The 23,849-nt window shown below is 41.6% G+C and overlaps 1 protein-coding gene across 4 annotated transcripts; it reads left to right on the forward strand.

Annotated features, from left to right (window-relative positions):
- Positions 1-33: 33 nt before the first annotated feature.
- Positions 34-22,660, forward strand: nap1l1 (nucleosome assembly protein 1-like 1). 4 transcript variants are annotated; one of them, XM_061068534.1, is made up of 15 exons: positions 34-133; positions 4,992-5,030; positions 6,023-6,111; positions 8,067-8,169; positions 10,922-11,063; positions 12,106-12,198; positions 12,563-12,691; positions 12,924-12,995; positions 13,092-13,231; positions 14,904-15,049; positions 15,148-15,167; positions 15,808-15,930; positions 16,228-16,260; positions 16,413-16,463; positions 20,872-22,660. In XM_061068534.1, exons 2-15 carry the CDS (start codon positions 5,014-5,016, stop codon positions 20,908-20,910), a joined length of 1,197 nt encoding a protein of 398 aa, XP_060924517.1. In that variant the 5' UTR covers positions 34-133; positions 4,992-5,013; the 3' UTR covers positions 20,911-22,660. The 4 variants fall into 4 exon arrangements, with proteins under 4 accessions (XP_060924517.1, XP_060924521.1, XP_060924529.1 ...); XM_061068538.1 differs by having other exon boundaries at positions 20,875-22,660; XM_061068546.1 differs by having other exon boundaries at positions 12,106-12,186.
- Positions 22,661-23,849: the final 1,189 nt, after the last annotated feature.

Genomic DNA, 23,849 nt, shown 5'->3' on the forward strand with positions numbered 1-23,849 from the left:
GGATGTATATGAGCGCAGGCGGCGGGACCTCTCTCCCTTTTACCGCCATCTGAGCGGAGTGTCTTTCTTGCCCGGGACCGCTTCACTGCGCAGCGCCGTCTAAACCTGTCCAGCCTCCGGCCACAGAGACAAGGTAAGGGACGGGGACATGGACGCGGCCTCGGCGCCGACGCCCCGCAACTTGTGCATCGTGTCGGGAGATAAAACCTCCGTTTGAGCCGCTTATGCCCGCGGACGGCGGAGGGAGACGTCTCTGTGTCTGCTCGCTACCGAGCAGGGCAGACAGCGAGAGCAGCCATCGAGCCTGCTCCACCATGATGTGGGAACGGTACACGCGTTTCAACAAAAAAAAATCCAACAATCACCTATGTGTCGCTTCCCGGGGGATTATCCCGAGAATTACAGCATTGGCAGAAACAACAAAACGTCAAATAGTTCCCGTAATTGTCAGCGTTATTCGACATTTGTTGACACGTGTCTTGTATCTTGTGTTTTCTGGACTCGACCTTAATCTTCTTTGGAGGGTGATCCTCGGGGCGGGGAAGTGGCTACGAGGCTCGCGCAGCCGGCAGCATGACACAACGAAAGCGGCATCGAACGTGGTACAGGCGGCCGTGGCACCGCTTGTCCACTGGCCCACATTCTCTAAGCCCCTGGTCCTCCCACAGGCTCAGAGCCGGGCAGTGCGCATCAAGCTAGCAACGAGCAAGCTAGCTCAACTAGCCGGACACGGCGCGGTGACAAGACCGGGCACAGGCCGGCTAAAGTTAGCCTGTTCACTAGCAGGGGGGGTGGGTCGCCTGGTTTTGTGGAGGATGCGAGGGGACGTTTATTCAATTGACGTCTCGGCAGGTTAGCTGTCTTGTTAGGGGGCTGCATGGAGCTGTACATATGTAAAGAGTAAAGAGTGAGCAGGCTCCCACCCTGCTTTTTGTTAGTCATTGGTGGCTCGCTAGACTTGAGCATGCAACACGTGGTCGCTGGGCAGGGGGTGGGGGGGGGGGCTGGTACAAGAGAGGAGAAGTGTGTGTGTGAGATCAGTCTGATGGTTCACTGGGACACATGCATCTCCCACACAGAACCGATTGCATTTACTGTCTGCTAGTGTCTGCTGGCCTTTTTTAAAAAACACATGTGATTCATATGTGCCATGCATGTGTAGGAGTAACATGCCTCGCTCAACACCTGCAGAGCTGTGGTGTTATCAGAGAAATCTATCACGTGTCGAGACTGGGACAGATGTTGGCTTCTGGTGGAGATAGATGGTGTTTCTGATCGATTTTACATGACAAAATGCCATGTTGCATTGAGCTATTCAATCCCACTCAGGTATATTAGGAACCTTAGCGTCAGAAAATGATTAACACAATGGCAATAAAATGCAAATTCGAACTCCCTACAGACATCATCATTGTAGGAAGCAGAGTCTGGTCTCCCACCAGACATACGTTTCTGTCCGTCTACAAAGAACTGCACATTGACTGAAAAGAACCATGTCATCACATTTTATGCAACAACAGTGTATTTGAAGAATGTGTGCTTCTGCTGCTAAGAGCTTTCCCATCAATAATTTGGCGTAATATAGAGAAGACAGAGAAGATGGCTGTGTTGTCGGGTGTCATTTTACCTCAGATATTGTAGCGAGATAACGGGACATTGCAGCCGTTCCCTTTGGGATTATTGAAAGCTTCAGAATGTGTCACCCTTTTCAGAAAGTGACAGAATGAAACTGTCAGTGGAGATGAAATGGGACTTGATGAAAGTCTTAAATACCCAAACACACACTTGATCATTTATACCCGTATGAAGGACGAAACGGCTTGATCTGTTTTGGATTTATTTTGAGATCAGTGAAGTGTCACTTCAGATCTCTGGTTGAATATTGTCGCTGTATAAGAGAAATGTAGGACAGCTAAGATATGCAGGGGTGTTGATGATTCGACGGCTTTGCTGAAAATATTTTTCAAAAATCCCAACGGCCCAAATGTCTTGTGGTTTTGGTTCAAATTGTTGGTCCCCTATGAGAAACGGTTTTATCTCAGTGTTTCCCTTTCTCTCTGTTACGTGACTCGGGCCGTTCAGAGTTGTGGGCCTCAGGAGTCCGAGCTGTGCTGCTGTGAAGTGTAGCCATTCAAGAAGGCAGTGATTATGGGATGGCAGGTGAATGTAGCTCAACACTTGACAGGATGGAAAGCCAGCAGGTGGGTGGCTGACGGACCAGGATTAGGAACCTTTGCCACAGTCTCAACCTTATCGAAATGTCACAGAATTTCTGACTTTATAATTATTATTTTTTAAGAAAGAGCTTGTCGTTCAGATTTGGATTATGATATATATAGATTACCCCCCCACCAGGAGGTGCAATATGAATATCTTACCTGACAGAGACCTGGGGATCTTGGTTAGGGTTTGTCAATGTGGTTGAATACTGTATGTATGTATTACATCAACATGTATGGGACTGATCAGCTTCCTTGACCACACCTTCTCTTCTGTGAGAACCCTATTCCAACGTTATTTAAAAAGCCATCAGATGAGTCAGGGGGCTGGAACTCTGAGGCATGGCTGGACATGGCAGAACAGGGAGTCCAGTGAAGCTTTGACAGTCACTAGAAGCACATCAATGGCTCCTTGAGGGAGCTGCCATGAGGGAAGTGCTACCTCTGCTTTAGCTGAGCCAAACTACAACAAATTCTTCCACTGTTGGGGAGTCTCATCTTTCTCATTTTCACCACACTGTTGATGAGCAGTGTGGATGGGCTGATTTGGTAGGACAAGCCCATACAACATGCAAGTAAATTCCCCTCAGCATCAATAAATATCTAACATTTAAACTCACTTTATAATTTGGTTGATATTTTGCCAACTGTCATTTTTAACATTATCAGCATTGTGTCTGTGTTGATCCAGCATCAGTATTGAAAATCTTTACCACTTCCGATTAACAGCTGATGTGGCTCGGTTTCATGTGACGAGCAGATTTCCTCCCAGTCTATTATTCACTGCAAGGCTTTAGGTTTGAGTTACAGCCACCTCAGTGAGTTTTGACACGGCCACTTCCAGGTCCTGATCTGTTGCCATACTGTCTTGTACTAGGGCCGTGCAATATGGCTGAACTCCAAAACCGATATCAGCCATTTCATATCCAGATAACAATATCACCATATAGCGCATTTCAGCAAATTATTTATTAGTTTATGTAGGATTACCACATGGTAAGGTCCATTTCCCATGACATTTGAAATGCAAATGTGAACATGGTCAAAAATATTAGAAAATCATTATCTACTCTTCAGATTTGACCCATTCTATCACGTTCTCTGACCTCCATTTCTGTGGAGCCAAAACATCTAAATTAAAAAGTCTGTGATCAGTGAAGCAAAGAAATAAACAATACAGCACAATATTAGGTGATGGACATTATTCTATCATAACACAATATACATCCTAATGGTTGCCTATTGTCAATGCAAGTTTCCCCTGTCCACCATTCCCCCTGAAAAGAACACCATGGCTATCCATCTCTCTTAAGAGAAGAAGGCTCTCGGAGGGAATGAGGGTTGGATGCATCGCAACCAGGATTGATCCTGTCTGGACTTAGATGGCAATGTGTTTCAGACCATATGGCCTGAATTATCCAAATTCCTTGTGTTTGTGTAATAAACATTCTCTGTACAAACAGAGCAGGAAATAGTTTGTTTCAAAGCCTGTGATAAAAATGAGGAACCACAACCCAATTCTTTTGGCATATTTAACATTGTATTGATTACTTCCTGGACTAAAAGAATGAACATGATTACATTTTACGTTATCCACAACATAATCATGGAAAATGAGTGATATTCAGTGCTTATAGATGTGCTTTGCAGAGAGGTATTTGTCAATCTGTTGTGAAATAAAGTGCTTGATTTATTTGAACACCTCCTTAGACAGTGCATATGCCTGACAAACATTTCCTGAGTTGTGTTTACAAGCAGAAGAAGGAACTTTTACCTGACTACTATAATGTGTGAGGAATGTATTGGGTTGTGTTCAAGACATTTTTTACTGTAAAACCTGAACTTGTGAGACCTTGAGAATGGACACAAACCACTGGATGTCTGTCATGATGATAGTGCCAATGGCATCTTCATCATCCCACCCCTAGTGCTGAAGCAACATTTTCACTTTTGTTGAAATTCCAAAGTGGGGGGGGAAATGTTAATAATTCACTTCTTAAAAGCCTTAAGATTCTGTGTAGGCATTTGCAAGGGAACAGGGTCAACTCTATCCATTGACAAGTTTAAGTTAATGCTCCTGTTCTAACCGCCTCTAAGTATCTTGTTGATGAGGTTTAAAGAGAAACCAGCTTTGATCGTTCATCAGATACAAACTGCTGTGTTGCTAAATATGCTTCCTTTTTTTATATTTTCCTTTATACATGGTCGTGCACACAGCCATCATTTGCAAGAGTGGGTCTTACTCGTAATGCTCATTTTTATTTCCATCATAATAGTTGGGATGCAAAGCTTTAACTGCCATTATGTAAAAAAAAATAGGTTGAGTGATGAAAAGTCTCTATTGTTCTGTGGTAGTTTTTCCTGATGTAGACAGGAAGTATTGCCACATATCCAAATGTTAAGTTTGAATAATTGGAACCATCTCGGGCATTCATTTATAATTTTACTGAGCCCAAGGCATGCTGGCTGTGTACGCCGGCATCTTGTCTTGCAAGAAGTATAAAATCCATTCAAGTTGTAAAGAAGTTAAAAATCCCAACAGAGCTAACTTTTAATTAAGGAATGTTTTATTAGTGTTTTGTAATTAAGTCAAATGAACTAACTTGGCCACCGCCCCTTTAGTGCTGTAAGCAGTTTAAAATAAGCATTAAAGTGTATTGGTAAATGCAGTTGACCCAGATCTGATTATGGTAAATGTTGGATCAAAAGTAATTAATTTGTTCTTTAGTACTTCAAATCTAATCCTTTTCTTACGTATCTTGTCTTTTCTAGCATCACCTGAAACTCAGCTAAAATGGCAGACATCGACAAGTGAGTACATTTTCCCTCAGTGAAGACTAAAAACACTTGACCTCTCCTCCACCTGTCTCTTCTTCTGGTTTTGGTTGCATGTCTTGTGCCTGAAGTAGCCTCCAGGGGTCAGTAACGGTTAAAGTGAGAGATACACCAGCAGTGACATCACTGATGTAGGTGTGGTGCAACACATTCAAACCCACAGGGGAGCCCACTGTCCCCAATAAGCTGAAGAGTAAACGGATGTTTACCAAAACTACGGGTTTTTAATGTCATGCCCACGCAGTCAGTTTAACCAGTTCGATACACAAGTCACCACAGAACACATTGATTTACACTGATCCAGTGAGTTACCCTCCTGTGGTTGTCACACACACAGGAATGGACACAGTATATGTCTCTTGCACGTGCTCCAACGATACACACACATACACTAGAGGTTCGGAAATGTCTTGATTCTTCCATGCATGGCAATGCGGTGAGAGAACATGATCTATTCATATTTTCCGCTACGTTCATTGTTGTAGCAATGTCCTGCCGCTGAATAATTGTAACCACTGCTGCTTAAGGACCGAGACGGACGCACAGTAAAGGTCCTGTCGTCCTCTACTGTGCCAGAATCTCTAAAGAGTTGTTTTGTAATTTAATTGCAAGTCCTCACTTGGATATAAAAACACAGATAGTCTTTTAGGGTATTGCCTTGCATGGTCTTCTGCATAATTTTTTTCAATGTAACTCATAAGAGTCCCAGTTGTCTGCACCCTCACAGCCATAAACAAGTATGTGTTGTGTACATATTTATGGCTCAATATTTTGCATTCTGAGGGACCCCTACGATCGTTAAAACTTATACATGTACAGATTGGTCAATCTCTAAACAAGGTGCAGTGACTGGACAAAACCTCAGTCAGATTGGTTGTACTAGAATTAATTGACTGATTAACACCCAAGTGTCTGTGCCTCGTCTGACCTTCTCGTCTTCCCTTTGCCACCTCTGTCTCCCCGAGCAGCAAAGACCAGGCTGAGATGGACCCAGCAGATATGGAGGACGTGGAGGAAGTAGAAGAAGAGGAGACTGGAGAAGATGAAAACAGCAAAGGTGAGCCTATTTGCAAAGCATGCAATATGGTGTCATTAACAACCCGAGTGTGGTAATTGGAGGTCTGTTTGTTAATGCAAATTAAATCATTTGTGTGCAGTTTGGAAAGAGGAGTTCTTTGTCTTTAAATGAAGAAATTTGTATAAATTAATAATGTTAAATTTCAGGGTGTATATAAATGTTTTTATTCTATATCTACTTTTTACTGTTTTTGAACCAAGCAGGTATTTGCATGAAATGATGGGAGGCAGTAATCCATTTTATTTTCGGATCTGAATGCTGTTTATGCATCCTTTTGATGCTCAGTAAATGATTCAGACGGCTCCAATGTGTAAACCCACTCCCGGCTCATTGTAGATAGATATAGATGGCTGTTTGGCCTTTTCTATTTATAGCAAGATTTAAAAAGTCTTTGAAAAGGCAGACTTGATAAAAGGCTCGTTCTGACTGCGTGAGAGTGATCCGTCATAACGACCACACACTCAGGAAAGCCTTACAAGAACTCTGGAAGCTGAGGGGAGATTAGAAATGCATGAGTAATACACAGACTGCTGGTGTTAATGTGCGGCGCAAACTCTTGTTAAGAAACCACTCATATAACACACTGACGCATCAAGGCTGCTATGAGACATGAGTAACAAGCTAAGAGGACCCGCACGTCTCGTTCTGAAGATTTGTGAAAGTGAACCGATGTTTCTAATCCAAAGGTGAAAATACATCTGCTGGCAAACAGTTTAAATTATACAGTATCTCGCTTCCTCATGTTGATTCAATGTCGACAGTTTAGCTTTTTTCTTCCCAAAAATGGGGATGCATGAATGTTGTATTTAAATATGCATGTCAGTGGTTGGAACAGAGCTTTCCATAAGGACAGACTACTCCAGGAATGCACTAAAATCGTGCACTATTCATATATACGCCATACACATCATTGTGTCTTATTGAATTAATTAAATCTCTTTGAGTTGCACTTACGCTGTGCTTGTTCATACTAAAGCTTCCATGAATTAATATCTACTGTAAAAATGACAAAATTAAAGATATTTAATCGCTTCTTCGTGAAAATAACAGGCTTCAAACATTTATAGCTTCTGTTTAGACCTGCAGAGGGCAAATCCTGGTTAGTTGTTGGATGGATTTTGAGTGGAGTATCTTATAGAGCCATTTTTATTCTGAAACACTTTTCTCAAGGTTCCGAAGTGTATGGAAGTCACTAGAGACATAAAGTATAGCTACTTGCTAAGCTGACATTGGCCTTAAAAGTTGTACTCTGTGATGGTGGCTAATTCTCACTGATTTATCAAACCAAAGTGGTATTTTGTATCAAATCATTCAGCCAGTACCTCTTATGTTATTTTTTTAGACAAGCAAGAGTCTATTTATTTGACTGCATGCAGAGTCTTGGACAGCTGATCTATTTGAGCTGCTAACACACCACAACCCAAAGTGCCAGGATGTGCCAAAAGAGAAAAGGGACTTCCAGTCTCTTTAATCTTCTCACCTGCCAGCAGCAATTGGGTTGAGCTTTGATAGGCACAAGCAATGTGTTGTACACTCCAATGTACCATATGTCACCTGTCTGCTTTTACAAAAGGAGAGCACCCTTTAAATTGGAGACTGGCACCTCTTGCGCCTCTGCTGCATTGGCACGTTAATAAGTGGACTTGATTCAGGCTGTTATTTACTCGAATGAACAACAAAGTATGCAGGAATCAAACAGGTGAAACTGCTGTTGTACTCTGCTGCACCATTATTCTGTGATGTGCAATATAACTTGGGGAAAGGATCAGGTCATTACAGAGTAGAAAGAGTTAAAATTAAAATTATGTTCTTGCCTTTTTGAATCCTGTCCTAAACCTGTTCTCATCAACGACCCAAATGAATCTTTCATACTCCTGAATTTGTCTGCCCTCATCTTACACTTCTGACTTCTGTGTTTTGTTTTGTGTGCTCAGCTCGTCAGCTGACTGTGCAGATGATGCAGAATCCACAGATCTTGGCTGCGCTGCAGGAGAGGCTGGACGGGCTGAACGGCTCACCATCGGGGTACATGGAGAGGTGAGGGAATGACTCATTCTGACCTTGTTGGCAATTTTGTCATGTAGCAGAATAAGAGGTTCAGCATCTGTAAGGATATGAAACCTTTAAGTAAATAAAAGAAAATAAAAGTAATTTATCTGCCTCGTGGGGGCCAACATCGCAAATACCAGTTACTCACCATGCCAGTTATTGTTCCAATTAATCAGTCGACTGATTAATCAGTCAATTGCTACTTCTACTAGCAGCCGACCTGCCTATTCAATCTTTTGGCAAAAGGCTGTTAAAAACGTACTATTGGCCAAAACTACAGTATTTGTTTTCATCATAACATTACCTTATTATTCACATTTGATTGTTTTGTTCTTTTTTTAATCTAAATATTGGTAGCTTTTAACCAGGCTGTTTCTTTATGTTGCTTTGGGCTGTTATTTAGAATTTGTGGATGTTCTTGTTTTTCCAATTGCTTACATATTGTTTTAATTCGTTTTCTAAGTGGCGACTGGTCCCTGTTGAGTAGATGTGTTTTAAGGCAACTTAAGTTCAGGTGAGGTTCAGTCATTCTCATCTGTAGAAGCAGTGTTCAACTTAAACATGAAGATGCATTCAGCCTGATACTCAATAGCTGAGCCCGTACTGAGTTTATAGTCAGGTTTCATTGTACTGCTGAGTCTCTCACATGAGGGGAATGTCAAACCTCAGCTCACATTCGGTCAAGTATTAGTCGTTTCAATAACAGGGCAGCAAGAGGGAAAATTGGCTCAGATTCAGAGAGTTCACTTTGTGCAGAGCAGCTTAACAGGCAGCCTGTCGACAGCCTGTGTGATACATTGTTTAGCTCGAATTTGATTGGCTCAGTCGAAGGATAGAAGATGGAGAGCGGTACAGGCAACGTGTTCCCTACTTAGTAAGCAGCCATTGTATCCTCAAACATAACCCTTACCTACTAAAATACTTGAGACAGAAACGTTTGAAGACAATTGTCAATTCCTACCAAAAATGCTAAAACAAAAGGAAAATGCTCGAAGACTAAAATCTTTATGTAAAATCCCCCAGCGAAGAAGTACAGCCATGACACGAGATACTGTGTATTTGGTCGTGTGTTGTGGCTGCAGGGCCACCGCCCACTGTACCTCAGCTAAACCATCAGGAAGCAGCACTTTCATCAACTTGTCAAATAAAAGTCACCTAAAAAGTCACCAGTTTGATCAGTGAAGCATTAGGGACTAAACAAGCATCCACATGCCAGAATAATGCTGACTTTTTCATTTACCACATTGCAGAGAAACCTAACTCTGTGTTAGTGTTTAAACTTTATTGTTTCACTATGAAGCATTACTTATTTGTTTTAATTTATGTATTAAATCATTTACATTGATGGTATATTAATTAACTACAGTCTTATTCATCCATTTTATATACATATAAGATAAGGTGGACAAATTATTTTGCACAGGTGCATTAAAGAGATCTGCATTAATAAACTAACATTACAACATTCAACTACAGTGAATGAATATATGATAAAAGATGTTTAAAACCTGTAGTTATTTAATATATACAAGATGTAATAAGAGAACCTCCCATTGGGACTGCCGTTGAGTTGGATGTAATACCTCAGCAAGCAGCTCTTGTTTGGTCTGAAATGATTAATCAATTGATTCATTAGTTTACCCTCTATCAGCAGTTATAACTTGTGAGATAATTGTTATATCTTTGGCTTTTGGACTTGTAATAAAACAAGCAATCTCACATGTTATTTATTTATTCTATTTATGATCAGTTAAAATAAATGCCAAATTATATATTAGCCCTGCTTATACGCAGTTAGCAAAGCATATGTTCTAATCAACAGAAACAACATTATTGTGGTACAGTTTATAGCTGAACTTCAGGGTGAAGAATATAAATAAATCATTAGAATCCAATGGTGTCCAGTTGGTTAATTAACATGTCATCTAAAGGGGTTTTAAAAGGCCATTTTTAAAGATTTAAATTTGTTATTATGCTGTTGAGGAAGCCACTCTGTTATCCAGAGCAAGAATAAGGCTGTGAATCCCTCAAGCTTAAACCAATAAATCTGTCTACAAATAAGACACAGTTTCTTCACTGCTAAATGAAGCAAATGTCACTAAAAAGTGTTCTTGGCTTGGTTTCAGTTTGTTTAAAGAGCGTACTGGGAAGGCCACCCTGGCTCGTTGGAGATCCTCTGGGGAGAGTGCTCCCCTGCAGTGTGCCGCTCAGCTCTAAAGCTCTCAGCAGATTAACTGCAGAGGCAGGGTCCTCTCTGTTACCACGTCCTCCAAATTGAGCACATTTTGTCCCATGTTTTTAAATTTAGAAGCCTGGAAGCAGAAGAAAAGCACAATAACAAATTATATACACATCTATCTTTAGGATTCACAAACTCAGCAGTTCAACTGTTTTCACTTAAATTTCATGATATGAACTGGTTTACAGCTCCTACATTAGTTTTGATTGGAAAGAAGAATGTTATGATATACTTCTCCGTTTAGGGACATTATTTTTGGGCTGGTGTTGCTGCAGTTACAAATGCCATTCTAAGTAATAATAAGCCTATGCCAGTAACTGTTCCATGTTGTCGTCAGTCCAAGCAAAGAAATCACTGGTCTGAAACTGTTAGTGCGGATGTAGCCTTTAAACCACACAAAATATCCTAACAGTCCCTATGGCCTCATACCATGTCATTTCCAGGATCTTTCTGTCCCCCGGGATGCCCCTCACATCTTCTCTGCTTCCTTCTGTCCCACAGTTTACCAAAGGTTGTAAAGAGACGCGTAAACGCCCTGAAGAACCTGCAGGTGAAGTGTGCCCACATTGAGGCCAAGTTCTACGAAGAAGTACACGAACTGGAGAGGAAGTATGCAGCGCTCTACCAACCCCTGTTTGACAAAGTACGTAATTTATATTCATTCTTAATACTTTGAGTATTGACTGTTTATGTAGCTGTTATATTTTTGCAGGTTTACATCAATATAGACAATTGTGTGGAAGATTTAGTCTTATTACACAAGTTCAAAAGTAATTTTACAGATGCACATGAAGTCAAACGATCATTGCATATTCAGTGTAAAATGGGGTCAATGATTGCCTGAGGTATTGGATCATAAATGCGACCAGATGCTTTGTATCTGGGAAAAGGCTCAGATTTGTTCCATCAGTCTGTAGAACTTTGATCCAGAACTCTCTTTTCCCTTTTGTGTTTTAGTGAACTGCAGCCTCTCTTCCTGATATTTACCAAATATGTGTCTTTATTGTGGATCCTCTAGAGATTATGGTCATTAAGTCTCAATCATTGACGAGGAAACGTGTCCGCTTACATCTTTGAGATCTTTTTTAACCGTTAAAGGATTTATATTACTGTAAAACATAAGCTCTCAGTTCTTGTGTGTAACTGCTTGTTTAGAACCTACCCAACTGTTTTTTTGCTTTTGACACGTGCCACAGCATAAGTCAAATACAAGACATGCTTGATGCGTTCTCACTCGGAATCCGTAACAAAATCAAAGATGAAACAAAGAGAAGGCCGTGTCAGCAATGTTGGAGTAAAACAGAGTTTTCATACTTCTGTAGGTCACATGACTCAGCAGAACTGATGTTGTTCAGTAAGGTAGAATGACCCTGCTCTCAACCTTCATGTGTGAGGAGCCATTTTGTTGACGGTCAACCTGCATGTTTCCCACGTCCCTTATGCAGCTTTTCAGGCACATTTGTTTTTTGTGTAAACAAACTGAGGAATGAGCCGTGGCCAGTATTTTCATTTTCTGCCCTTCCAGTTAAAATATCAGGGCAGGATCACTGAAACAAAAACCCTTATTTTCTTTTTTGTAATCTTACATTTTTGTAAGAATCACTTCACATGATGGAACACAGAGATGATGATGTAATGCACGTTACTTCAGAGCCACAGCTAACTTTCTCCTCTCCCGTTGACAGAGAAGTGACATAGTGAAAGCAGCTTACGAGCCCACAGATGAGGAATGTGAATGGAAAGCAGATGAGGAGGAAGAGCTGACCGTAAGTAAGCAGGTACAGGTGACGTTTAAACACCTGCATGTTTCCTGGCTGACTGAATTCTTAACCTTCTGCTTACATTTCATGCATGTATAATCTTTGCTCAACCAGAATATAATAAGGTTCACTTAATAAACTGGAAGCACTGCATGCAGCTAATAATTAAAGACGAGGATTCAAATCTAAAATTACTACCCCTGGTTTCAGTCGCAGAGCGGCAGCAGACTTGATGAAATCAGTGTAGTGATTTATTGCCACTATAATTGTAGCTATTCTTTTCTTCATCTTGTCGCCAGTGCTGTCATTCTGTGTGAAAAGCTTACGTTGACATGGTTGAGCAAGCCTTATTTTGATCAGGAAAATGTCTCCTTTTAATCAGGATGAAATGAAGGAGAAGGCCAAACTAGAGGAGGAGAAGAAGGATGAGGAAAAGGAAGACCCCAAAGGCATCCCCGAGTTCTGGTTAACAGTTTTCAAAAATGTGGACCTGCTCAGTGAAATGCTGCAGGTAAGAAATGGGTCACTGTCGAGATGTGCTTCCAACAATTACAAATCAGGGTGTGCTTCCACCTGCTGGCCAACTAGTGCAGAGCAGGGGTTTGCGGGGGTGGGGGGGGGGTGGGGGGTGTTATAACAAAGTATGTGGCACATTCCCAGTCACGTTAAAAAAAACAGACATGCTTCTTGTCTTTCTCTATTTCTGGAAGATCTAACGCTCTGGTGCTGTCTCTCTTCCTCAGGAACATGACGAATCCATCCTTAAACATTTACAAGATATTAAAGTTAAATTCTCAGATCCAGGACAGCCCATGGTGAGTAAGCCAATACTCGGTTACATGGCTTAAAGCGATCTGTTTATTAAGCAAGGGAGCTGTATCCAATCATGTCTCCTTTCTTTCTTCCCCCAGAGCTTCACGTTAGAATTCCTCTTTGAGGCCAACGAATTCTTCACAAACACAGTGTTGACAAAAACCTACAAGATGAGGTCAGAGCCCGATGAGACCGACCCCTTTTCTTTTGACGGCCCAGAGATCATGTGCTGCACAGGGTGAGTACTGTTAGTGTGACATGCTGCTCTGGTTGCTTGGTGTGGGAATTGTTTGGTTTAGATGAAAACGGTTGTTATTGGTGTTAAGCTGAGCTTCTACCTGTTCATACGAGGAAGGGCATGTGCATACTGACAACTTTATTTGGGATGTTAATGCATTGTGCCTCGTTGCTGTGTGAAATGTTAATCGGGTCACCCATGGGTTTAGTGTACAGACACACGTCTGTTGATCTATTTGTTTCTAATTGGAAAACACTATACTGACGGCGAATCAGCGGCCAAGCTTACTTGCCGACCCCTGATTTAGGAACATATGTTGTTATGGCCGTTTAGCGGAGCTTTTGACAATAAGGTGCATGTACAGAATGACTGTTGCCTAATAATTAACATGCTCTTCTGATTAGGGCTGCCACTAACGACTATTTTTCTATCGACTAATCGGACGACTATTTTATCGATTAGTCGATTAATCTAAACGACTAATTTTCCTCCAAAAAAATCTAATTGACCATTCATTTCAGTTAATTTTATTTTGACAACAACAAACTGTATGTCATCGTATAATGCAGCACAAAACAAAATGTAAAGAAAGGCTCAAATATTAAAGTGCAAAACTGTAGGTTTAAACTAGCAACTCCAACGTGATAAAAATAAATAAAAAAGAGGACTTATAAGTTAAGTCAGCAGTGCAACTCAAAAAGATATCAAAGTTTCTATTTAACCCCTTATCAAAATAAAAAAGTTAGGTCTGCATATTAAACAAAGTGCAACATTTTTAAAGTATAACAATGGTGTCCAGCACAAAATCAAACTCAAACGTCAGTTAGACATGTGTGTTGTAATGTAACAATGTCAGCATGTCCACATGTTCGGGACTCAGTCTAGCGCCCCCCCCCCCCAGCGCGAACGGAGGCTTCCCCCCGCGGGCGCCGTAGCTGAGGTGACGCGAGTAGGACCTGACCCGCACCGGGCCGCCGTCCGCACCTGCGACGGACACCGGCCCGCTGTCCAAGAGAGAGGAAGCCCCCGCCCCCCAAAAAAAAAAACAACTTGAGACGGGCCGCACACCGAGCCTCCGGCTGCGTGGAGGGGAGGGCGCCGGGGCGACTGCTCCCCCAGCCTCGGCATGCATAGTCTATGGCGGCATGTGCCCAGCGGTTTAAAAAAAAAATGCGTCGACGTAATCGATGACGTCGACGAATCGCGGCAGCCCTACTTCTGATATGCAAGTTTGAGATACTCCTCTGGTGATTGCTTGAATAATCGGTGGAATAATAAATAGTTTTAGCCCTAATTGTAACATTATTTTGTTTTGCGGTGGGGGGGGGGGGGAGCCTGGCGGCCCGCCAGGCCTATACAGCACTGGGGGAAACCCTGCAAGTAAATCACGCTGTTATTTGATGTCATACTGTCAGTTTATTTTTCAGTCTTTCATACATGAGCTGTTATTTAATGAAACCCCCCCCCCCCGCCAAACAGCAACCAATATAATCTGCACCAAACATGTTCTCATTGTGACCTCATTATTTTCTGACTCATCTTTATGTGACCTCACCACTTGCATTCCTAAAATAAATCTAAGCTGATTTATTTGAATCTCTAATTAGATTTGACATTCTGAAATTGGTGGATGCTGACTGCTTTCTGTCGCTGCCTCCTCCTGTTTCCCCAGTTGCACGATTGACTGGACAAAGGGCAAGAACGTCACGTTGAAAACAATTAAGAAGAAACAGAAGCACAAGGGTCGCGGCACCGTCAGGACAGTCACCAAAACCGTCCCCAACGACTCCTTCTTCAACTTCTTCACTCCACCAGAGGGTAAGAACGATGGGGCAGAAATATGAGGGATCATTTAATCATGGAATGAAAACTACTGTTTAATTAATCACATTTTATCCATTCTCCTTCTCTTACAGTTCCAGAAACTGGAGATTTGGTAAGTCATTGTTCTAATTGTTTATCCATTGTAGTTCAACTTCAACTTGGGTTTGTTCAGAATATGTGAGATGGATGTTTTACTGGTCAACACTGACTCCATCACTGAATAATACCACTGCCGTTATTCCAAATTTGCAGAACTGAACATATTAACTGTTTAATAGTTTTTAAATTATCTGGTTTGATGTCACCAAACTGCAGAAAGCTTACTCTAAATCTGATGCCTTGTATCATCAGTACTAAAACAAAAACCCTATATACTGCCTGACAGAGTTCTCTGGCACCTCTTCTCTCCTTTCAAATAGATTTTGGCAGAATATTCAGTCTTTTAGAGCGCCCAGTTGTAAGTAAGCGGACAGATGGAAAGCCTCAATAGTGACGTAATTTAAAACTATTAAAACCCCCTGATTACGCAATGGAAAATGTTGCTGACAAATCATTTTGAAAACTCGATGTCCAATAGTCAACTAAACAATGGTGTAACTTCCTATGAAACTCTAATCTATTAGTTGTGGAGGCTGTGGTTGTTCAGCCAAAACATAATCATGCCAACATAGCTTTTATTTCACCCTCAAGTAGTGCTAATCTTTAAGGGAGAATACCTGATATGCACAAATAAAATGTCTGTCTTTCTTCAGGATGAGGACTCGGAGGCAGTTCTTGCTGCTGACTTTGAAATCGGCCACTTCATCCGTGAGCGGATCGTACCTCGGGCCGTGCTCTACTTCACAGGAGAGGCCATCGAGGATGATGATGACGATGTGAGTATCATTCATTTCGTTTGGCAGGACTGCACACTGAATTTAGCAGTTAAGGCTTCATCCATACTACTACGTTTTCATTTGATAATGCATCAAATCTGCTGCAGATATGTTTGGAAAAGCTGCTGGTCCCAGTTTAGTTTGAAAACTTCTTGGCTGTTATGTATGGAAACTATCACATGGACAACGTTGTAGCATGGATGTAGCCGAAGATAACATTGCTAAGTTCCTTGGCAGTTGGGTATTCTTCATTACAAATGTGACAGTTTTCTAACCAATCCTCACTTTGTTTTACAGTATGATGAAGAGGGAGAGGAGGCTGATGATGAGGTGAGACTATTGAGGGCACTGCACAGTTAACTAGTGAGAATGATTGACCACAGTGAGATGTGGTTTTATTGTTGTGGTGAATGTGATTAAGAGCTTATTGTGGTTGTGTTGAGGGAGCCCATTAAACTGAAGTCTCCGTGCTGTGTGTGCAGGAAGGTGAGGAGGAGGCTGATGAGGAGAACGACCCCGACTATGATCCCAAGGTGAGTTCATTCCCCAGCACACACACACACACACACTCCCCCTCCCTCTAAAGATCTCTGGTGTCCTGAGAAAGACCTTACTCAGCTGTTCTCAACTTAGTTGGCTCAGGATGCTCTTTCCAGCTCCGACTGGAGGCCATGGATAGCCTGCAGTGATCTCTCTGAACCTTTTGACAGCTCATGAGTAAATGTTCTGTCGTAATCACAGTAAGAAACTTTTCGCACGGCACCATCCGGTGCCCTCTGGGCGTCCTGAGCTGCAGGAAGAGAATGGCTGTCTTAAATTGACTCGTCAGATTTCAACATACAGAATACATACTGTCAAATGCATCTCATTTTGCTTCCGCTTTTATTTTGTTGTCATGGTCTAATTTGCCTCGTTTTAACCTGATCTTTACTTGCATTTTCAGCATGACTTTTCACCAGTCAATTAAGTCTGACTGCTGCATGTTGTCACTAAAACCTGAAACTTAACTAAAAGCAACACACAGATCCAGCATGCTTAAAATAAAATTAACCCATTAAGACCTAAAGGGGAATAAAAATGCCCTCTAAACCTGATACGTTGTTAGAAAACAACCCTGAATCATTTTCTGAAGAACTGACAGAATTGCCAAGTTCCTGAACATAGGAGACATATTTATAGACTATTCGGTAGCTTAAATATTCTACTTTTATTATAAATCATTGCTTTTTCTCAAATGTTCATCAGCATTTTTTTTATAAAAACAATAAATCCAACCAACCCTGAGAGATCCCCACCCCCCTCTTCCTCCTCAAACATGTATCTTACCAACTGAGCTTTGGTCAGTGGGTCAGCAGGGACATCGTCTGGGTCTGAAGCTTTTTCATTGTTTTCATTTTTGCTTTACTCAGCTTCAATATCACTCCCATCGCCTGAATCCTCAGCCATTGTCTCAAAATCAACTTAATTTTTTTTTGCAGGCTAAGATCACAAACAAACAAACTGAACTTCCCATAATCCATTTCGCCTTTCCTGCGAGTATTGTAGCAAACTGCGATGTATTCAGACAAGACAAACATGTCTTGAAAACAATGAGAATTGTATAATGCCTGCGATATACTTGCTCTCTACGTACACAGAGGTAACTGGCTGCGTTGTGAACAGTATTGTTCTCATACTTGTTAAGGTACTACGCGTGTTACTGGAGGATTCCAGTGTACAGCACAACACTGGACCCAAACTAAAGGGCTTTGCCCGATGGTCTCGGGCTCGGACGAGTTTCCTGCGTCTGGTAAATGGACAAAGCTGGATGACTAAAGTGACTAGAGCTAATGTTTGGATCAATATAGAAAAGGCTTAATTTGCACGTTTATACAGTAGGTGGTATGCCAGACCCCTAAAACACTCCTGTAAACGGGGAGTTTACTATACTTTGTTTCTGTTAATACGTCTCAGCTATTTCTGCCCATGATTACGTGCCCATGGACCCTGTCTAGTCCACAATCGCTAGTGTCTCAACCATTTGTGAGTATCGTATTGTATCTTCCATATGCGTTGCGTTAGAGCTGAGGATTTGCATAAGCGAAACAGCCAACTTGTGTACGCGTTGTTCACAGCAGGTACATCGCAGGCCTAAAACACCCTCGTGCTCATCCATCTCTAAATGGAGATTAACACAAATGGAACATCTGGTCTTTAAGGTGTTTTCATGCATAGGTTGAATCAGGTCTAAATGGGTTAATAAGATTATCTTAACATTGCTGCCTCATGTAGTTGCATTATTTTGTGTCGGGATCTGGCACACCTGTAAAACTGTAGATGGTGTGAATGACAAATGGCAAGTCCTCTCCTGTCGGCTCTGTTTATTCACTGGTTTTCTGTGTCACTGCTCTAATGATGGAGCTAATTGAGCCTAAAAAACTACGAACAAGCTGAGTGAACAAAAGCAGCTCAAGCTCCAGTAAACTGAATCTCTCGATACACAAGTGTAAAGCTAAACTTCTTTTATGGCAGTTGCCCAGTTTGTGAACATTATAAATTAATATTTGAATCCACATACACAGGTTTAGGGCTTCTCGTTATGTCCTGCCTCATTGATTTGGCTTGAATTAAAAAATGTCTAAATCAAACTGGAGCATTTCCCACTAGATGATATAAACCTGCATGACCTCTGCTTCTTCTTTGCTAAACCAAAAAAAAAAACCGTCTTTGACATTCTGTATTCTACTAGTTTTGCTTTTTATTTTTATTTTTTTCCTATTCATCAATGTTTCTTCATCTCCGGTCACTTTGGCATCTTGTGTCAGCTGCTCTTTAAATTTTTCCTCACTAGGTTTAAATGGTGACAGTAGAAAAATAACCCTGTCCTGGTAGGTAAAGCTTGTGAATTGTCAGCTTACTACCATCACACCCCCACCTCTTTTCTTTCCCTCCTGTTTTTCCATCGTGTACCTGTCTGCACCCCCCCACCCTATACATGAGCACCCCTTTTCTCTTCTGCCGCCGTGCTGCACCCCCACCCCCCAGATCCACTAACCCACTGGTTTGTTGTTGTTTTTTTTGAGGTTTAACCCATACTAAGCTCTGCATTTGCACCTGTATCACTTCTGTATGTTGAAAATAGTCCAACCCTCCTTTTCTTTTCCTCCACCATGTTGAACTTCTCCCGTCTGCAAACGTCGTCTGGTTTTTGAGTTTTTATTTGTCAGGTGGAGGATTTGTCTGCCATTTGTGGATGTTTGTTTTAAGATCCATTGAGTCATCATTGGTCTATTTCTTCCTATTTTTATGTTCCTCCCTTTTCCACATTACTTCTGTCTGCTCCCATGTCTCTATAGATCTGCTTTTAGTGCTGGGATAACGGCCTTGAATGTCTGTCTGCCTAGGGACTAACAAATAGATGGCAAATATCCAAAATACAAGGAAATGGTTTGCAAGAGCAGCCTGTTTTTTCCATTTATATTAGGGAACATGATTTCTGGCAACACATTTAAAAAATAAGCCTAGGTTAGTCTTCAAACGGATAATACTTTCTAGTCTACATTTATAGATATTTCTGGGGAACTTTATTGAAAATTCAGTGTATAGTGTCACACAAAAGGTAATATTTTTGTCCTCAAAACTTTCTGGAGTTGCCTAAAGGCCAGTTGTGTTTCACAGTGGTGAACATGACCTTGCACTGTGCAGTCAGTATGACATCAGGCCACGGAGAGCAGCCTGAACAGCTGCAGTTTGCTGTCACCTCTACAAGTGTCTAATGTCTGCTGGAAGGACGCCCTGCCTCAGATATGATGATCTCTTAATTATCTTCCTGTCTGACACAGTGAAGTGTTTCCCTTGCTTTTGACAGCTAATTAATTTGAGCTCAGTGGCCCGAGGTTGTTTAAAGTGTTTACATTTATCATCCTGTTGCAGCAACACCAAAAATACGCACCACTGGCAGACATCAGATGTGTAGTTATCTCCTCAAGTTTTATAGTCTTTATATACTCATAAAATGAGCTATTAGACTTCAATTTCCTCATCTCTGTCCTAATATTGGGTTTTCTATTAGCCAACATGAAAAACTTGATCAGTCACAGTGGAGATAATGTGTTTTAGCGAGTTATCAGATGAGCATATTCATTGGAAGTTCATTAATCTGGGCTGTTGTTGGTTAGAGCCAATGCATTGTCCAGACTTCTTTGGCTGATATCAAACAGAAAAACCATGAAAACTGGGCTCTCCACAGCAATGCAAGGGAGAAAAAAACAACTCTGGATTTGCTGCAAAGATATTTGTAATATTAAAAAAAATTCAGCTCCCATCAGGTTAAGAGTAATGTCACAACACCAAGTCAAACCAAACACCTGTGGTGATGAATCGTCCATCTTTGTGAACAGTCATTGGTGCATACCCAATAATCGGGGCACCATACACAAGTCTGCCTTTATCCCGTGGACAGCAATCGGGAAGACATGAAATAAATAATCCGCTAGAGATGGAACTTAGATCTGTGGAGGTTCATTGCCTGTCATGGTTAAGATTAAGATACATTTATTTGTCCCAAACACATTGGCATCTAAATCCTTAAACCTCAGGGCCGCCCTGTGGTGCAGATCTATTATATCTACCTGCTTACTGAGAAGCTGATGATCTATACACTTCTGTAGTCATGGCACCAATAAACAATACAAACCACAGTTATCACCGTCTGTCCACAGTCAATGTTTCATTCATTTCGTTCATATTTGTGGTTTGTTTTATTTTTTTTAGGCTTTGCTCAAAATAGTTGAGACATACACTTTTCAGACTCTGCTTAGATTTCTGAAAGCTTGCTGAATGTTTTAGGTGTTGAAGTGGCTTGGCTGTGTGTAGTGTGTGTGTGTGTGTGTGTTACTGTGTGTGTCCGGAGTGAATATCATTTTAACAGCTCCCCCTCCTCATCCCTGTGATTTCTTCCAGAAGGATGCAGTCCCCCCAGCTGAGTGCAAGCAGCAGTGAAGCCTGGCCTGGCTGTCTTGAGGATCAACAGCACTGTAACGGCTTCTCAAATTAAGAAATCCTAAAAAGAGGAAAAAAATATATAAAAAAAATAGTTACTTACCGCCTTATAATGTTTTGTATTTTTCTTGGTAGAGAATTTGAAGAAGAAAAAAAAGGTTTCAAGATTTTTGTTACAAAACCTCATGGTAATATACTGGGAGCTGTGTGGCTCAATATACATAGTATTTTACTAGACCTGTTTTTCCTTCTCTTCCTCCTTCTCTGTAAAATAGATAGAATACAGGAAAAATACTTCCCTCAAAAAGCATGAACTTGTTTCTTCACTGCTAAACTAGTTTGGGTTCTTGTGAAGTCTTTTGTTGTATTTGCTCTTAGACAACAGCTGTGGTTCAGACTGCATCACGGTGACGTCAATTTATAAACTCCCCCTTCCACCTCTGGCTCCTACCAAAGTTCCAGGCTTGGTTAGCTCTGGTTGTAAAAGGTGAATCTTTTTTTTTAAAATATATATTCCTAACGGGGGCCTTTAGCACTTGTAAAAAAAACGCGTTGTAGCATTTCCAGCCCTAGAGATGGAGGACAGATGTGACCGGCAGCCGGGTGTCCACTCCAGTTTTTACAATCATGCTGAGTGTGGGATCTCCCCGACGTTCCACTCTCGATACATTCCAGTGAGCAGACTGGCTGACCCCATCGGTGAACTTCTCTCAAAACGAGTCCACTTCTCTCCAACTGCACAGACTCGCCCCCAAACCGACCAGAAGTGAAGTTAGTTTTGACTTGATCATATCCCACCTGGCCCGAGTCTCTTTAACATTCCAGAGAAATTCTTTTAAGATGAGGAAGGTCATGAGACAGTTTGGTAGGATGGCGAGTTCCGACTTCTTCGCCCCAGTATTCCAGTGCTTCAGGCTCCTTGTAGGCTCGCAGTAGCGTGGCTGTCGTTTCTATTGCACTTTGTACTAGTGTGTGGCGTCCTATCATCGGTTATCTGAGTATTCCTTGTGAGCAGCACTTTGACGACCCCGCCTGCCTCAAGGGGAACAGGGAGGGTGCTGTGATCCCTCTCTGTGGATGGGCCACATTTCTTACCGGGGGAGACACATTTGGTTTTTCGGAAAAGAACGATGTTGGGCAGATGTAGCACAGCGGACGACGAGGAACAGATTATGAAGCGTTTATCGACACGTCAGGTTCACCAAACCCCGCCCCCTTTTTTCTCCTCAGTTTGACATTTACCTCTGGTGTGGCCAATTAGTGACTGGTCAGGTGACTCGTGGAACTTAGTCTAGGCCCTGAGATCCATGTTCATTTTTATCACTGTGAAAGAATGAGGGCAAAACGTGACAAGGCCGTTACATGTCCAGTGACCGACCGCCCGCCCCACCCCGACCCTCCCTTCGTTACCCAGAAGGCCTCAGAGAAGTACGTCAGAGCAATATTTGAAGTAAGGAGGAGGGATCAAGCATAAACCGTAGCCTGCCTCCTTCCCAGTCAATTCTTAATGCCTTTTTAGTTGTGAAAACAGCCAAGTGTTGGTTGTCGGGCAGCATCGTGTCCACTGTGGAGAGCCAGGATACTTCTCAATCTGCAGGGAGTATTCAAATCCTGTTCATTGGAAAAGGACGTGACAGGATTCTGTAGGGTCCCTCCGAACAGCTGTTGTCAAGGCAAAATGCTATGCTACAAAAATACTAATGTACTCAATAACTGTACGTGTATGTTCATGAATAAATTGGTAAAACAATTCTAGTGTTGACTTGTTTTTATTCCTCCGTCAAGGTGATTTGAGCAAATGTCTTAAAAGTAACCTTTCACCAGCAGAGGGCGCTGCTGTGAAATGGTTCAACAGTGACTCTTAATGGAAAAGAAGGGTTGAGTGGTTCCCAATTGAATTCAATATGACCACGTCAAATGCATAACATACCATCCAAATAGAAGAGAGCCCTTTGATATACTGATGTAGAGTTGACCAGAACATCAAACTTCAAAACACTGGTTACAGTGGTTTTACACTTACAACCTTGGAGAGGAAAAACACTGGTTGCCCTTTAAATGCAACTTAAATTAAAATATCAGTACACTCAGGCTGTCATCAATATATTAAACTATAAAATAAAGTGTTAACTGATGTTGCACGCTCTCTTTTCTTTAAGGGGAAAAGCCAAAGCAGCCAAACAGTGAAAATACGTTTAGACCTGAGGCTTATATTGATATCCTGTTTTCAGTGGGCTTTGTTCAACTGATTGGCTCGAAGAATTACATGAAGCAGCATCATGATATAAATGGTCAGATTTGACTAGGTTGAATTTTGTACTTAAAATGCATGTGCTGTTTGTATGTAAATATTATATATATGGATATAATGTTAATATGTATGTGCGTGAATATACATGGTGTGTGTATACACGTCTGTATGTGTTTATATTCTATATACATGCGCGCGTGTGCATATATATAGGTAAAATGTATAGTTTGTGAGATAAATATGTATACATACAGATATGGTATGTGTACATATGTATGACTGCGTAAATATATATACATATGTGTGGGGGTGGTTATGTATGCATATATATATATACGTGTGTGTGCATGTCAAAAGATGAAATGCATGCTTTTGAATGTATGTGTATACATGAATATGTGTGTACCACCTGCAAAAAAAGTGCAGATGGTCAAAGCAGGAGTTGTGTTTCCTCCATGATGTATCTCCATCTCTCTCATCATGTCCCATTATCATGAACCTGATTTCAAACTGCAGCTCCCAGTGAGGAGTTACTTATGGTGAAATCCTGGTTGTTCTCAGCTGCTTCCATCGTGTGTGTAAGTTGGTGGGGGGGCGGTGCACCACCCCCGCCTCCTCCTCACACACTGTGACCAGCAGCCAGGCTCAGGCACTCCAGCCCGCTCCACCACACACTCCAGCACCGCAG

This window comes from Limanda limanda, chromosome 1, assembly GCF_963576545.1.
Source record: "Limanda limanda chromosome 1, fLimLim1.1, whole genome shotgun sequence".
Lineage (NCBI taxonomy): Eukaryota > Metazoa > Chordata > Actinopteri > Pleuronectiformes > Pleuronectidae > Limanda > Limanda limanda.